The sequence below is a fragment of the Simochromis diagramma genome, unplaced genomic scaffold (assembly GCF_900408965.1).
Source record: "Simochromis diagramma unplaced genomic scaffold, fSimDia1.1 OVJJ01000371.1, whole genome shotgun sequence".
NCBI lineage: Eukaryota > Metazoa > Chordata > Actinopteri > Cichliformes > Cichlidae > Simochromis > Simochromis diagramma.
In genome coordinates this window covers 4,331,035-4,346,600 of record NW_024386920.1, presented here as the reverse complement: position 1 = coordinate 4,346,600, position 15,566 = coordinate 4,331,035, and the positions used below count along the sequence as shown (strand labels likewise).

The window sequence follows — 15,566 nt, the reverse complement described above, 5'->3', positions numbered from 1 at the left end:
GCCTCTGCATGGTGAATCACCAATGAACTCTGACAGCCATATGTCACCAGCACGACTCTATGGTCTTCTGATCAGAGGCTCGTTATCCAAACTAAAAAGCAAAGGTGACAGAACCTTTGCAGGTGTAGCTTCCACACTGTGGAACTCTCTGGCCTCCAGTCTATGATCTGTGAGTTCAGTGGGCCTGTTTGAAAATAGATTGAAGAATTATCTTTTTAAACTGGCATATTTAATGTAGCATTTTACTTTATTTTAACTTTTTAAAATGTGTTTATTTCAGCTTCATTTTCTATCTGATGTCCTGATTTAACCTTTTTGGTCTTATGTCTGCATTTTGTTGGTTTTATTTGATGTGAGGCAGCTTGTGATTTGTCTCATGAAAGATGTTATGTGTTATGTTATCTGTTATAGTTCAGCCTATGAACAACTGCTTTATGGCCCATTTACAGTTTACGGTTTGTGTTTCTTCTGTGAAATTAATCACCATTTAGATAATTCAAGACCTTGTACAACCCAAGAAATAACACAACTACCATGTGATTTATACATAATATTACTGTGTTACTGAAAAATGGAAGGTGATTACACGTATCACGCCCAAGAATGCTCATGGGCAGGTTTATTCAGTGTAGGTGTATTCAGTTCAATTTAATGCATTCACATAGCATCTCAAGGTTACCTTAAGATGCTTTTTATTCTAAACATACATATTGTAAACATACTACAATAATAGAGAAAAAACCAACAACAATTGGTTGACCCACTATGAGCAAGCAATTGTCGACAATGGGAAGGAAAAACTCCCTTTTAGGAAGAAACCTCTGGAAGAACCAGGTTCAGGGAAGGGCAGCCATCTGTCGTGAGTGGGTGTCCCTCCCTGAGTGGGTCCCCAAAAGACAATGTGTATACAAACAAACTGTAATTCAATAAAGCTACCATTTCTCATTTCTTTGAATTTTACTCCTAAACTCTGTTTCTCTACTGTTTTGTTGCAGCTCGTGAACTGAGTGACAAAAAATAATATTTCTATTCTATTCTAGTATAAAAGTGCATTCTAATGAACAAACCTTAGTATTAGTGCTTCTGTCATCCCTTTCGTGTGATATTGTCCCCACCACTTTCTTGTTTTTGCTTTTTTTTTTTTAAATTTGACCTTCAGGACTTTACTCACCTTTATTGTAATTATTTGTTCTAAAGGTAAAAAGTCAAACAGTTGCTATAAATGGTTTCCAGTATTGTTGTGTTTCCAGTAGTCAGTGACCACCAGACTGTGCAGTCACCTCGAATTATTGGATTCAAATCCAATTTTCCCATGGCTTTAAAGAACCAAATAAACTGGCTCAGCATTAGTTGAATGCAGATTACCCAGTGGATCTTGGATCATTTAAGCAACACATGAACAGCCTATCCTCTACTGAAGCCACAGAGGTTTGAGAAATAAGTGCTGGGAACGGACCGATGGACAAATTAAGTCTACCATCATCAAAGGCATGCTTGAAGGACATCCATTCATATTGTGTTCTTTTACAGGAGCTGCAATTACTGACAAAAACCCTACAAAATGCTATTTTCCCAAAGTCTAGCAGCACACAGCTGTAGCTGCTGTCACTGACTGTTTTCTTATTTTACTATTTTGTTGTTTGGAAACCTGCTTTATACTGTAAGCTCAATGACCCAACTGGTTTTATTTATTCTGACTTGCATACATTTTATGTTTGATGAATTTTCCTTCTTGGTTTGCTCACATTTAACTTTGCCAGTTAGACTTACTGGCAAACAGTTTCCACCCACAGAGCAGCTCCACCTCAGAGAAATATTTATGTAACTCAAACAACAATCTGTTATGTCCCAGGGACCCATATGGGAAGCATTTTATTGTTATTGATTTAGCATTGGATTGTACTACTCCACACTGTACATGGGGAATAATGATGGTGAAAACCTTTTAATTACAGTAATTCAGTTATGGCCACATTAATCCACCATTAATTTACTGGAGGCCACATAGACGCCCCTTGGGGACACATTGAAGAATACAATCTTAATATTTTTCTTGCACTGTAAGTGGGAGATACTATGCTTTTACATGGCTGATTCCACTAGGAGTTTCTGCTTTTAATTTTCTGTCGTGTCCTTTTTGTGGCTACATTATCTTTATTTAATGTTTCATGGCCTAAATGAGTCCAGTCTTATCTGCCTCACCTGGTGGTAGCTGTTGTAGTCCATGTTTCCAGGCAAGGGGAAACCAGGTGCTAGGTACAGCTCCCCCTCCATCATCTCGGGCTTAACAAACTCCTCCAGGTATGTGCGACACAGACGCCGGTCCCAGTCGTCTGTGATGTGACCACCATACATGATCTCACCGAATAGGTAGCGCAAATCATCGTACGGCACCTGGGGATTACAGAGCACGGGGATGTTGTTTTGCTGGAAAGTGGCCTTTGGTGTTTAGCTGAGGTCACCCGTGTTCGGATTTCCAATTAAGATAACAAACAGCAGGCTTTGTAAAGAAACATGTGTACCTTTGGATTTGCCTCCAGATAGTTGTAGAGGACGTTAACAGAAATGGTGAGGTCTCCGGTGTTAAAGGGGTATGATCTGTTCCAACCTTGAGGACCAAATTTCCTCCTCTCTGCCACCACCGCATGGAAGTAGCAAAGGGCAAACAAAATACTCTTAAACTCATTCTCCCTTGCGCACATTTCCAGCGTATCCTGAAACGCAAAAGAACAAAAAGCGGCATGTTCAAAGGGCATCTCGAACTGTTCGCACTGGAGTTATATCTGCATGTTACAGGTAAAAAGTTGTGGCAGGTAGCCCTGTGATCTGCAATATTTTGTCAGATCCCAGCAGTGCTTCATGGTAAAAGACAGACAATGAGAAGACTAGATGGCAATAAAACCAACGATGAGATTCCCTTTTTTAATTGTCACAACTTGTCAAGCGCTTTCAGCCTTCAACTATCTCATGGGCTCATTATTCAAGACAGGCAAATAAAAAAGTGGACATAAATGGCACTGTAATCTCAGGGGGGAGAGATAGTTAAATAAGCTTGCCAATAACCCCTATGGAAATAGGAAGGCTAAATTCTCTTTATTCTAACATGTGTCACCGAGTGCTACGGTGAAGGCCTTTTCGCTTCCGCTACTGCAGTGCCCAGGGGAGCTGACTCTGACGATGCACGTGTAGATTGCACAAGCAGAGCGCAGGCTGACTACCACACTCACAAACACACACACATGCACACACCCTTTTGGAGATTTAGTTAGTATTCTGTATGGTACTCCTCTGCTCAACACAGCTGAAAGAGATGCATAGCCCCTCTATTCATGACCCGTGGACTGGAGAAAATCGACATGCTGTCCGATCGCAGAGAGACAAAGACGCATAAACACATGTCGAAGCCCTCGCACATGCAAGGGAACACAAACTTTGATATTTATGATTTGACAACAGTTTCAAGATTAACATCTGGGTATGCAAGAGTCTGAAAAAGCGGTGTAGTCTGATACTGTTAAAATGATTAGCTTAGACAAACAGTAAATTCACAACAGCTTAGTTGTACCACCGTGCTGATATTACTACTCTAGCAGAGGCTGTTTAAAAGCTGTGATGCTGTATGCATTTGCCAGCGAATAGACCAAAAGAAAAGAAATGTCACTTCTCTGCCTTTTGCCGTGTAGATGGGCCATTACTGAGAGTTAGCCAAATATTGATTAACTTTCACTGAGTACACATGATTGGAATATTCTCTCATCCTCCCCTCAGTGGACCTCCCTGTAGCTCTGCATGAGGCAGGGCTCACAAGCATGATGCTCTTATCAGACAGATACACATCGGCAAACTAAGGATCATGGAAATGGACCGGGAGGAAACTGAGCACTCAGGTAATGGTGCAAAGGAAGATGCATTAGCAGCAAAGCACAGAGGTAATGGTAAAGCTTAGATAGAGACTAAGAACTGATAAGGTAAAGTAAAGCTAGGAGAGGCCACTGCAGCACCCTGATCCATTCTAACTATGGGGCTGGAGAATAGTCTGGGAAAGTGATATTGTCTGGATGTGTTCCAATAACTCACACAAACATCAGCAAATGGACTTTGCTGAGGTCTGTGCTCAAGTAATCCCTCTTTCTCACAGCAGAATGTAACCAAACTTTTAGCGTTAGCATGTGCGATGATCACATCTGTCCTCTTCAGGTCAGAAGCAATTCCAGGGTGAGTGAAAGGTGAAGCTGCCATCTGCTCGCTGCAAGACTTCTGCAAATTGGCAACTTGATGAGAAATCGGGAACTGACATGTTTTGTTTCAACTGCCACTCACAGCTAAAAGGAAAATGAGCATTCAGAGGTAGGTAGCATGTAAAATCCTAGAGAATCAAGAGAATCCTCAAAAGAATAGCCTATTAAGATCCTGTGGAACGGGCACTTGAACTGCTACAAAAAAAAAAGCTTTCTTTTCCTTAGTTGTAACCTCATGCTCCACTAGCGGGTGTAACTAAAACGTTAATTAATAAAATGGTCACAGATCTCTCAGCTTTCTTTGCCAAGTTTCAATCAAATCACATTTTCTTTCTTTCTACTGGTTTACGACCCAGATTTAAGCCAGAAATACTCACATTAAAAACACAGTATTACGATGCAGCCCTTTAAATCATTCCAGACACAGCACAAAGGAATCTTTCTTCATTCATTTCATTCTTATCATGTATGCTTATTTAGCTGAAGTAAAGTTAAACAGGTCTACATTTGGGGTGGCTGTATCTCAGGAGGTAGAGCAGGTCATCTACTGATTGTAAGGTTAGCGGTTTGATCCCTAGCTCCTCCAGTCTGCATGCCAAGTATCTTTGGGCAAGATACTAACCCCAAGCTGCTCTCCGAAGCATCCATCAGAGCATGAATGTTAGCTAGGAAGCACTAAAAGCTTAGAAGAAAGTGATTGGGTGAATGTGGTATGTTGTATAAAGTGCTATATAAGAATCAGTCCAATTTTAATTGGCACATCCAGCTGCCCTACACCAACATTAGTCTTATCTAGCCTTCCTTTAGCTACTACCTTTGCTTCTCTGCTGTAAATGTGGATTTTTTAGGGTAACTATGCTTAAAACCACAGTCTGCTGCTTCTGAAATAAAAGTTCATAGAAAAAGAAGCTAAAGAAGATTTCACATAATTACACACAATGTAACCATATAAAAACCTTTTGTGCTAAGTTGCTTTCCAGTGGTGAAGCGTAGGTAGGTAATAAAGGTAGAGCAGGTATTAAACCTGTAAGTGTGTTACCTGGTTGAAGTTGTCGAGGGCCTTGTGCAGGTTTGCGTGCATGCCAGTAGGTGGTTCATTGGTGATCTTGATGGAGGTCTCCAGGATACCCTGGGGGATGATGTGGCCCTCGCGGGTTGATGAGGGCTCCGCACTAATAAACACTCTGAAACTTTCATGGCTTCCATCTCCGTACTGCTCCAGAAGTTTCTCAAGGGTGCCCAGCCAACGAGCCACGAGGTGGATGTTCTACAAGGGCAAAGCCTGCTGTTAATCTGGCTCATTTTTATGCAAATCAGTTTTGCTTTTTTAAGTGTAGAAAACGCAGTCTACACGGAGGTGAAGACTACAAAAGTCTGGGCTTTAATGGAGTGCACACAATACTTTAATACTCTGCTTGATGCTAATGCATCAAATATTGCCTATTTATGTATATTTGTTGTAATAACAACTAGCAAAAGGACCAATTAAAATGTTTCATATTCCTCTCGCTTCACCGTGACTTTGATGTGGCACCAAATTAAATGGTACATAGCACATGAAACCCATTTCTAGGTTGCTGACATTAAACGACCGTTCTCTGGCTTTACTTTACCATGACGTTTCTGCAATATCATCGCTCGGTGCGGTGCGGGCAGCAGGGCTGACTTGTACTATCACACAAGCATGGATGAGCTCAATTTTCCATCTCAACTGTCCTGACACTTACAGGATATCCCGTGAATGATAAGGAGTCAGCCAAACCCCCCAGATCTCACCACGCAGCACTGCCCATTCCCTAAATCTAATTACAGCACTAATAACTCCAGTCATTAATTCATAAGCCTCTTTACTTTCTCATTTCCCTTTGCACTCCACATTTAATCTTCCTTACGATGGCTGAAGTTTCCAAACGATGGGACACAGAAGGGAGCGGAACGTCGATTTTAGGGGGAGTCATTGAAAAATACAGGAGAAGAAACTTTTACATTCTGTGAGCAAGAGTGTCCAGAATGAGCTGGGAGCTGAGAAGGGGATAAGCTAGTTTTCTTCTCAGTGCCTTAGAGAATAATGAATGGTATACAAATTAAAAGTCTAAATTCAAGCACTTTTTCATCAAGCCAGAGTACAACCTTTCCTCTTGGCATGTAAATAGTTTGGCAATAAAGAGAGCCAACAGAAGAAGTGAGAGACTGCCTCAGAACTTGTCACTGTAATGAAACCATTCATCCTCTGGCTGCAAGGGGAAAGGAAGGGGGCGAAGAGACCGACAGACAAACAAACAAGACAGAGGGGCAGACGCGTTTTTATGGCTTTTTAATTAACTTTCAGGTGCGACATTTTTTGTTCCCTCAACGTCTTCTCGATAAGGGCCTCCCAGCCCTGGCGATGACTATGCTGATACTACATCAGAGAGTCACCTATTTACATAATAATATAAAAGTTGAATCCAAAACCCATTAGAAGACACCACTGGCAAGGTCTTTGATGCATTGCTACCAAACACAACCTGAGGGAAGGCACAATGGCACGTCCAACTGCACACGCTGGCTCACAGACAAGCAAACAGAAACACGAGCAGGTGCCCACACATAATCTTTCTATTTTACACGTAAAAAAAACAAAAAACCTGTTGGTCAAGGAGCTGCAGCACTGCCGGGCTCCACACTGAGGAGGTGGCCCTGCGGTATCACAGCAGACTCTGAGTGACACTGGAACATCGTGAACAGGATGGAGGGACAAGCAGGACTGTCGACACACTGCAGGCACTGACAGCATGACACGCCCTTGAGACTAAATTTAAAAATAAAGGCATACATCCACCATGCCGAAAGATACATATTTATTTAGTGTAGGGTTTGGAGGTCTTTAAAGGTTCATAAATGGTCTATTTTTATGCCACTGCTATTATACACTGTAGAGTAATTTGTAGAGGTCATGTGATATGTCCACAACTTGCAGAATGAGAATTCCACTGCAAATGTACTTATTTCACCTGACACAAATGTTATTCTCCTGCCTTTTTCCTGCAGGACAATTAAAGCTGCATGTTAAAACTTATAAGAATTTGTCATTGTACGGGATCTGTATACCCATAACTACTGAAAAAAATGATCAATTTCTAGACATGGATTTCTATCTATGAAATCTTTAAAGGTGCAATATTCACCGGAAAAAACCCTTCTGCAGCCAGCAGCTCCTTCCAGTTTGCCACTGTATTGTAAAGACTACAAAATGTCACTTTAGACGTGTCACCCTTAACTTAAAAAAACATGCATGCATCATATTCTAAATGTAGCTGTAATTGTTTTTTATTTATTGCCATCTTTGTAAGACTTCATGACTGTAATATGAGAAATTTGTCATTGTGGGATTTATGAATCATTTCTTTCAGAAGTGAGGGGAGGACATCGTGATGAAATCGTTTCATCCAACTGTCTGCCCTCCAGAGACGTTTTTCTGTCACTAGCTCAAAATGGGTGGTTTTAAGATTAACAGTGGCATTCGAAACAGACCAGCAAGTTCTGGCCACTCGATTTTGGCCTCCTGGCCAATGTGAGATATTCAACTCCAATCTGCAAACACATACTCCCACCAAATGCATTGGACTGCTTTGAAGTTTCTGCTATTTTGTCTCTTGTGCCCATCTGAAAAGAAGATGCTGCTCTCCAATATAATTACCCAGCAGCAAAAGGGAATCTGCCATTAACATGATCCTGGACTGATGGAGCCAGGCTTAATAAAGGTGGAGTGGTGAATAGGTAGGAGGAGAACTGAGACAAGAAGGTCAAAGAGGGGGAATGAAGAGATAGCAGGTTAGCAGGAAAAGTGGGAGGATTGATAGGATGTTAGATGTGGTGGAGAAAATGATAAAACCAAAGTATCAAAGTTACTTCACAGAATGAGAGAGTGGGCAGAGGAATAGAAAAGAGAAGATGGAGAAGATACGGATGGTTTAAGCAGGAGATAGATGGGAATATGTTACCTCCCCTCCCCTCTTTTTTCTTTCCCTCCCTGGCCAGTACCATAGGGGTGGCACTTGGTAGGCAGACAAACAGACAGATAAAGCGAGTAGGAGGTTTGTTGCCAGGGGGACGAGGCCTTTTTAAGCGTATCGATCGGGATTCTTATGCAAAGGTAATTAAACAACTGCTTGTCTGTGCTATCCTGGGTCTGGAGAGGAGAGTGATGCTGTCGCAACCTTCTCTCTTTTTTTTGAAATCCAACAAGCTGTGTGAATTAAAAGAAATGGGTGTCCCACAGTGCCTGGTCTGTGGTTCATATCTGTCGATACTTCACATTAGAATTCCACCAAGGTTTCCACTTAAAATGCAAAAGCCAGCCTTGCCCTCCAGATAAGAGGAGAACAGACACCGTGGCTGTAGATATTGTACTGTATAATGCCGTGGCCCTTTCAGTTAGGAAATTTCCTTCGAAAATTAAATTCGCTTTTCCACAGAGACGAACCTTGGAGGAAAGCAAACATCCCACTGAGTATGCAATGAAAAACAAAGTGATAATGTGCCTCATTCAGAACACGTACAGATAAAGGAAATGCCACATAAAATCACCCCTTGAATAGAAAATCCTTGACATAAATGAACCCTGTATTCAATTTCCAAAGAGTGTTTGTTTCAGTTTTCCGAGTGCCTACAGCATTGTATATATTACATTTGATAACAGACATATTTTTTTGTAATTTGGCACGTTTGATGTGATGTGGATGGGGTTACCACATGGGACAACTCAGTGAAAGACAAAATGTTCTAACAATTATAATGAATTGTCATTTTATACCTTTTGTGTTAGTGTTCAAACACCACAAACTATAATTGGATCTACTTGATATGATTGTTGCAATAATCTTCAGATAACATATTGGTTGGAGTGTGAACTCACTGAATTTGTGTTGATACTCATATTTACAAATAACATCACAGTCCCTATTTCAAAAGTATATTTGCTGTACCTGTAATATAACCCAATGGCCGTTTTTAGCTGCCAAGTTGAGGGCTTGTTCAGCGATAACTTCCTGACCTTGACCCAGAGAGACATTATGAAGGTTTTTGTTGTCAAATGTGTAGCCCAGCTTCTTCCCTGAAAGAAAAAAAAGTAATTGTTTCAATAAAACTTTGGTTGCAGAAACAGTTGCAAAGACTAAAATGATAAATGCAGTCTATTGAACTGGACCGCTATTTGCTAGTCTATTAAACTCCATTTAGCATCCATCTGCATCTTTACTACCTCTCTGCACTACAGAGAGGTAGCTCTGAGATGTGCTTAGCCTAGATTAGCAAAATAATGGTACAGACCAAGCTCCGATTAACTGTTAAAGAAATAAGCCAAGAAAGTAATAAACAAACTGTGTTATTTATATGTTTAATATCTTATTAGTCTCCTCTTAAAAGTAATGCTAGATGTCTCTTTTAGTTCCAATCTATGCTAATTGAGGCTAAATGTTGCAAAACTAAAAGCGATCAGTTTGAAAACCAAAATTTCACACAGAACCTCGCACAGAAAACAGAAACACAGTGAAAAACAGTGGGTGAAGTCCATTTTTAAATGTACAGTCTATGACTGAGCGTCACAAATGGTTCTTAGGTGGGAGTCACAAATCACTAAGTGTGATAAACGGTATTATAATCAGTATTAAGAGTAGTGATCTAGTTGCTCACTTATTCAAATGTAATCTAACTGCATAGCTTAGAAAAATATGAACAAGCTACATAGTTATTGGATATGAATCTGTGTAATGAACTGAATAAAATGACTCAATTCCACAATATCTCCTCCTCTGGCTAAAGCACTATCCATGCCTTGGACACAGGCTAAACTAACTAATATGCACTTTAAATCCTAATCATTAGATGAGTCAGCTTTAGTTCCCCACTTTAAGCCTTCTGGTTAAAATTTCACACAAACACTGGAGTGATTTGTGCTCAGTTTGTTAGAAATCAAACTTGTGAAATGTTTGTTTCGGAGCCATTAGTGTGCTTCAGACCAAACAAAAATCACATAATCTGTCTAATGAAAATCTCTCCAAAGCCTAATATCTAAGAAACCCCACAGACACAAATATAATGGGGAAAAAACATGTTCTGCTGCTTTTCATCAGCACAGGAGCAGCTGGTTACCTTTAACTTTGATGTGATTGGCTATGGTCAGGATGAGGGTGTTGCTAATCAATAATCAGAGCCCTTAGAGGCAATTTCAGCAGGAGTGCTATTTGGTATGGTATTAGGAGAGGATGGAGGATTTTACAGGGGGTTTCAGAGCCTATAGTAGCTCCATGGTTGATTTAATCACCTGGCGATACCTATAAAAATGAAGCATCTAAAAATAGTCACAAATAATGCAGTGTGTTGGGCATAAACCAACACTTCAACACGCTGAAATGGGTCTGTGTGATAAATTAATCCGAGGATAAAAGGACGACAAAGGAGAAACTGAAACCCAAGTAAGGCAAAACAAACAAAACAACAAAAACCCTAACAAATCATTCATTACTTGAATGCAAAAATGCCGATGCATATGCTTGGGTAGAAGAGAAATAATGAGGAAATCTGTTCCAGTTAATTGAAACAATTCCTGCAATCTGAATATTTCATACAGCTGATTTCAAATACCCAAAAACTGAATTAATGCCTAGGTCAGTACAAAAGCTTCAACTTTTTCCATATTTCTAGTAAAAATCATCTCGCCACCCATTATTCATAAAGGAATGTAAAGTAACTCTAAAACCAATGACATTTACTTTCTGTTGCCCCTAATACACCAGTGGTGTCATCTCACATATTTCTGACCTTTAGTATAATCCTTTCAGTCTATCCAGAGCTGGTTGTGCATCGGCAGTGATGGCTGATATTACAGCAGATACACATTACAAATGTGTTGTTCTGACTGATAATCCTATGCAACAGAACTAAAATGAAATCATGCATGCAGGTAGACAAGGCATTTCCTTTTAATAACTAACCCAAAACCCTACACAGCTAAAAGAAACGATAGACTGGCAATGTGTTCGCTCTTATAAAAGTCCTGAACACACTTTTAAGCAGGATTTAAAAGCTTTTTTAAAGATAAAACAAGCAGAAGCCTTACCATGTTTTTCCACATCCTTCAAAGGGTCAACTCCGGGAGAGAGGATGAAGAACATGGGCGTAGCTGGACCTGACTCTTCAAAGGAGACGGCAAAGTCCAGTGATCTGCCAATCACATACTTGCTTCCCAGTTTCTCCTCTACAAAGTCTCTGTAAGGGAGAGTGTGACTCAGTTCTCCTTAAGACTTTATTATCTTTGACAACAAGCTGAAGAACTTGAAGAACCGGAATTGTCTGTATTACAGTGCATTAGATAGACAGCTGCTTCAAAACTATAAACTCTAGTCACGACTCAGCTGTCAGTAGCTCTTTTCACCCTCTCCGGATTAAATGCTTTGGTCTTTCAAACATTATGCTTTTCTTGCTTCAGTTTCAACCAAATCACAGTCTTAAATAAATCAAGAATTCACTTTTTAACAAAATATATTTTGTACATATGTTGTATTTTGTCCTATAACCTTAGTTCCGCCTCCACTTAAGGTTTCTGAAAATACAAACATACATGTGCAGAACCGATAGTGAAGAAATGAAAACACAGAAAGCAGCAAAATGTGAATTCTGTGTATTTGTTCTGCAGTGTGCCAATAAGTTGTCCAGCTGTTGCGCATTGACCACAACTCCAAGAATTTCCTGGAAGATGTGGAGACCTTTGCAGTTCTAAACTCCACCATTTGCTCTACTTTTAGCTCTCTTTTGGTCTCCACCTTGGAAAGCCAACATGATGTCATCCATCTCATATTTTTTAAAACCCGACATTGTGAGTGCAGGGTAGAACTAACTATGAAACTGTGTGACACAGCATGCTGAATAATTAAGCTACATCTAGAAGCTACATCCATATTTTGTAATCAGTCTGGGTTTTAACCATCTAAAGCTGCAGCACATTAAAAACAAATTCATGAACTCTGAGATGTTAAATTGCAATGTGGTGCTGGTTATTATACTGCCAGTCTTAACAAATTACCAAGAGTGATAAACTGCATTATAATGTATTATGAGTAGTGATCTAGCTGTTCACTTATTCATTTCAAAATTAATGTAATCGCATTGCTTATAAAAAATATGAACAAGCTACATAGTTATTGGCTACAGGTATGAATCTGCGTAATGAACTGAGCAAAATGACTCAGTTCCTCCTCTGGCTAAAGAACTATGGACACAGATTAAACCAAGCACAATCTTCATAAGACTCGTAATATGCACTTTAAATCATAATCATTAGATGAGTCAGCTTTAATTCCCCACTTTCAGCCTTCTGGTTAAAATTTCACTCACATACTGGAGGGATTTGTGCCCAGTTTATTAGAAATCGAACTTGTGAAATGTTTGTTTCGAAGCCATTAGTGCCCTTCAGACCAAACAAAAAACCACATAATCTGTTTAATTAATATCTCCGAAGCCTAATATCTAAGAAACCCCACAGACACAGGCATCTTAATAGAACTAAAATACTGCATCTCACACCTAATGTATGTTAATTCAGAGTGTAACTGGGGTCTGGATTTGGTACAAGTGGACACAGACGTTCTCTTTTAATACTTAGGTTTGATGATTGTCCCTGAAAATCTGTGTGACTCAGTCAACTGTCATCTCAGGATAGAAGCCAAAGGTTCTGTTGTTCAACTTTTTTACCTTTTCAGTAACCAGAACAGGTCAAGTAGGAGCTTTCACAGATCACAGAGCAAAGGGAAATGATACCACCTCTTACCTGACAGCGTACGTCATGCGGTCAGGCCTCAGGGCTCTCATAATGCACAGTCTCTGGAGTGAGCTTTTGCTCTTCCATTCCTGTGGGAATTTCTCTTTTTCCGGACACTCGGACTCTACAAACTTCTTCCAGCGTTTGGCTGAGCCTTCAATGTCTCTGTCCAGGTTTCTGAACTCCTCCATGGAGCAAAGAGACTGGAGGTTTTGGAAAAGAAATAGGATTTGTGGAGTGAAACATAGTGCATGTTGTTAAAAGAGCTGCTGCACTGCGATCAATGATACACATTAAAGTTCTTGACCAGAGATATTTTTCACAATGCACAGGTAAAAAAAAAAAAGAGAGAGAGTCTGTTTGCAAAATATGGAGAGTCATAAAAAACAGAATGCTTATCTTTCCTCATGTCCTTATAAATAATATTTATTCAAACAGAAATGCTGAGTAAACACAAAGCTTTCATAACGGGACAGGGGGTAGGGGAGCACTAAATATGCATCTCTTGCAGAACCAGTGAGGGCTTCATTGTGATGCCCCAGATGACAGACACCTCATCTCATCTGCAGAGAACAGCAGTGTCACGCAGTGCAGCCTCAAGCAGCTCTGCTGTCTCCCGCACTGTGCAAACTATGAGCAGGATGCTGAAATCTTCTCTCAGCAGAGACACAGAATACAAGGTGTCAAGGCAAAAACATCCCGTGTCACTCTATGAAACCAACCCCTCGACACAAGCCATGAGGGGAAGACATAGAGCAGAATGAGAAGGAGCGGCTCGGCACACATTACCTTCACTGTGACTCAGTTTAATTACTACAGGTGGTTGGCGACCGATCAGCCCCAGTGTAATGAGAAACACTGGGTCCCGAGGGATTCCAGCTCTGCTAATATCATCAACTGGGGCAAGCAATCAGAGGACGTTATCCTCCTTTAAATCTTTCCAACTGATTATGTTTCCAACTACGATAAGAAAAATCAAGTGACAGAATTTGATTAGCAGGGACTTAAACATCCACAGCAGGTTGAGAGCAGTTACAGAAAGGCCATCTCTTAATCCTCAGAGGGGTTTTAGGTTAAGTTAATATTGAAGGCGATATAGAGTGAAATATTCATGAGCACGAGGAGCTAAAAGACATGCTGCAGTTAGGGTTTACTTTGCTGTTAAACTCATCTGACAAGATAAGAAACCTCTGCTGTCCACAGCACTGCGTTCTCTGAGACACAAACAGAGAGACTGAGTTTTTCTTCTAGCATCCTTCAGTGTTAGAATCTAGCGGGGTCACAGAGCACAGTGGGACCCTGGAGACTGCATGCTGTCAGACTGGAGTTTTGGGTGATACAGAGATATACACTCCAATTATGTGCATTCACTTTAGTGCTTACTTGTTGGGAAAATCCACTGTACATACTGCGCACTGTGTGGAGCCGATAAAGGAACCGGAAGATATTAGCCTTGAATCTCGCAGATGACAAGGTGGAGGAAAACAAAATTTAGAAAGAAATAGAGGTGAATTATTTTTTATTATCTTTTAGAGATTTCAACATATAGGATGGGATTCGAAAAATAGGGCTGATCTACAAGTTATTGCATCTTTATGAAGTTCAAGACGGAGCTCTAGCTTTCTGAAAGAACAGCTTATTTTGATGAATTCATCAAATTCACACTTCACAGTGCAGCTTTGTACCATTACAGCCAAGAAGGTCTAAGGAGCTTGGAAAGAAAAGCATCTGGACTTCTTTAAGTTGCTTGAAGACGTTTCACCTCTCATCCGAGAAGCTTCTTCAGTTCTAAGGTCGAATGGTGGAGAGTCCCAGACTTTCCCCCCAAAAGGGACATGGACCCCCCCTAATGATCCTCTACCTAATCACGTGAGCCAAGGAGTGAAAAAAATATTTATTTTAAGAGAAATAAATAATATATTTATTTAAAAACCCTATCATGTGATTTCCAGAGATCAAAAGGCCTATTGTGACCTACTCCTGTTTTCACACCTTGGCTCATGTGATTAGGTAAAGGATCATTAGGGGGTCCATGTCCCTCTTGGGGGGACATTGCTATAGGGCTTAAATCTGGGAGTCTCCACCATTTGACCTTAGAACTGAAGAAGCTTCTCGGATGAGAGGTAAAAAGTCTTCAAGCAACTGAAAGAAGTCCAGACACTTTTCTTTCCAAGCTCCTTAGACTATGATGACCTCAATGATGGAGACCCTTCACAGACCTACAGCCAAGAAGGTTTCTACTGTTGAAAGTTTGAATATTATCTGGAATTTCACAGGGAGCCAGTGAAGTTCCTGAAGAACAGGGGTGATGTGCTGGTAGGAGGGGGTTCTGGTGACAATGCGAGCAGCAGAGTTCTGAACCAGTTGAAGCTTATGGAGGGATTTTTGGGGGAGACCATGCAGAAGAGAATTGCAGTAGTCAATACGGGAGGTAACAAGACTGTGGACAAGAATGGACGTAGACTGGGTGGAAAGAGAAGGAAGCAATCTGTTAATGTTACGTAGATGGAAGTAGGAAGAACGGGTGAGAT

The 15,566-nt window shown here is 40.5% G+C and overlaps 1 protein-coding gene across 1 annotated transcript in view; it reads right to left on the bottom strand.

Annotated features, from left to right (window-relative positions):
• Positions 1 to 15,566, bottom strand: part of dnah9 (dynein, axonemal, heavy chain 9) — a 170,190-nt gene that overhangs the window by 27,695 nt on the left and 126,929 nt on the right. Inside the window, exons 69-74 of the mRNA XM_040036646.1 lie at positions 13,045 to 13,238; positions 11,338 to 11,486; positions 9,206 to 9,333; positions 5,278 to 5,505; positions 2,523 to 2,714; positions 2,203 to 2,394 (exon numbers count right to left, since the gene is read on the bottom strand). Of these exons, the coding sequence (XP_039892580.1) occupies positions 2,203 to 2,394; positions 2,523 to 2,714; positions 5,278 to 5,505; positions 9,206 to 9,333; positions 11,338 to 11,486; positions 13,045 to 13,238 (1,083 nt within the window). The remainder of the gene's footprint in view (positions 1 to 2,202; positions 2,395 to 2,522; positions 2,715 to 5,277; positions 5,506 to 9,205; positions 9,334 to 11,337; positions 11,487 to 13,044; positions 13,239 to 15,566) is intronic.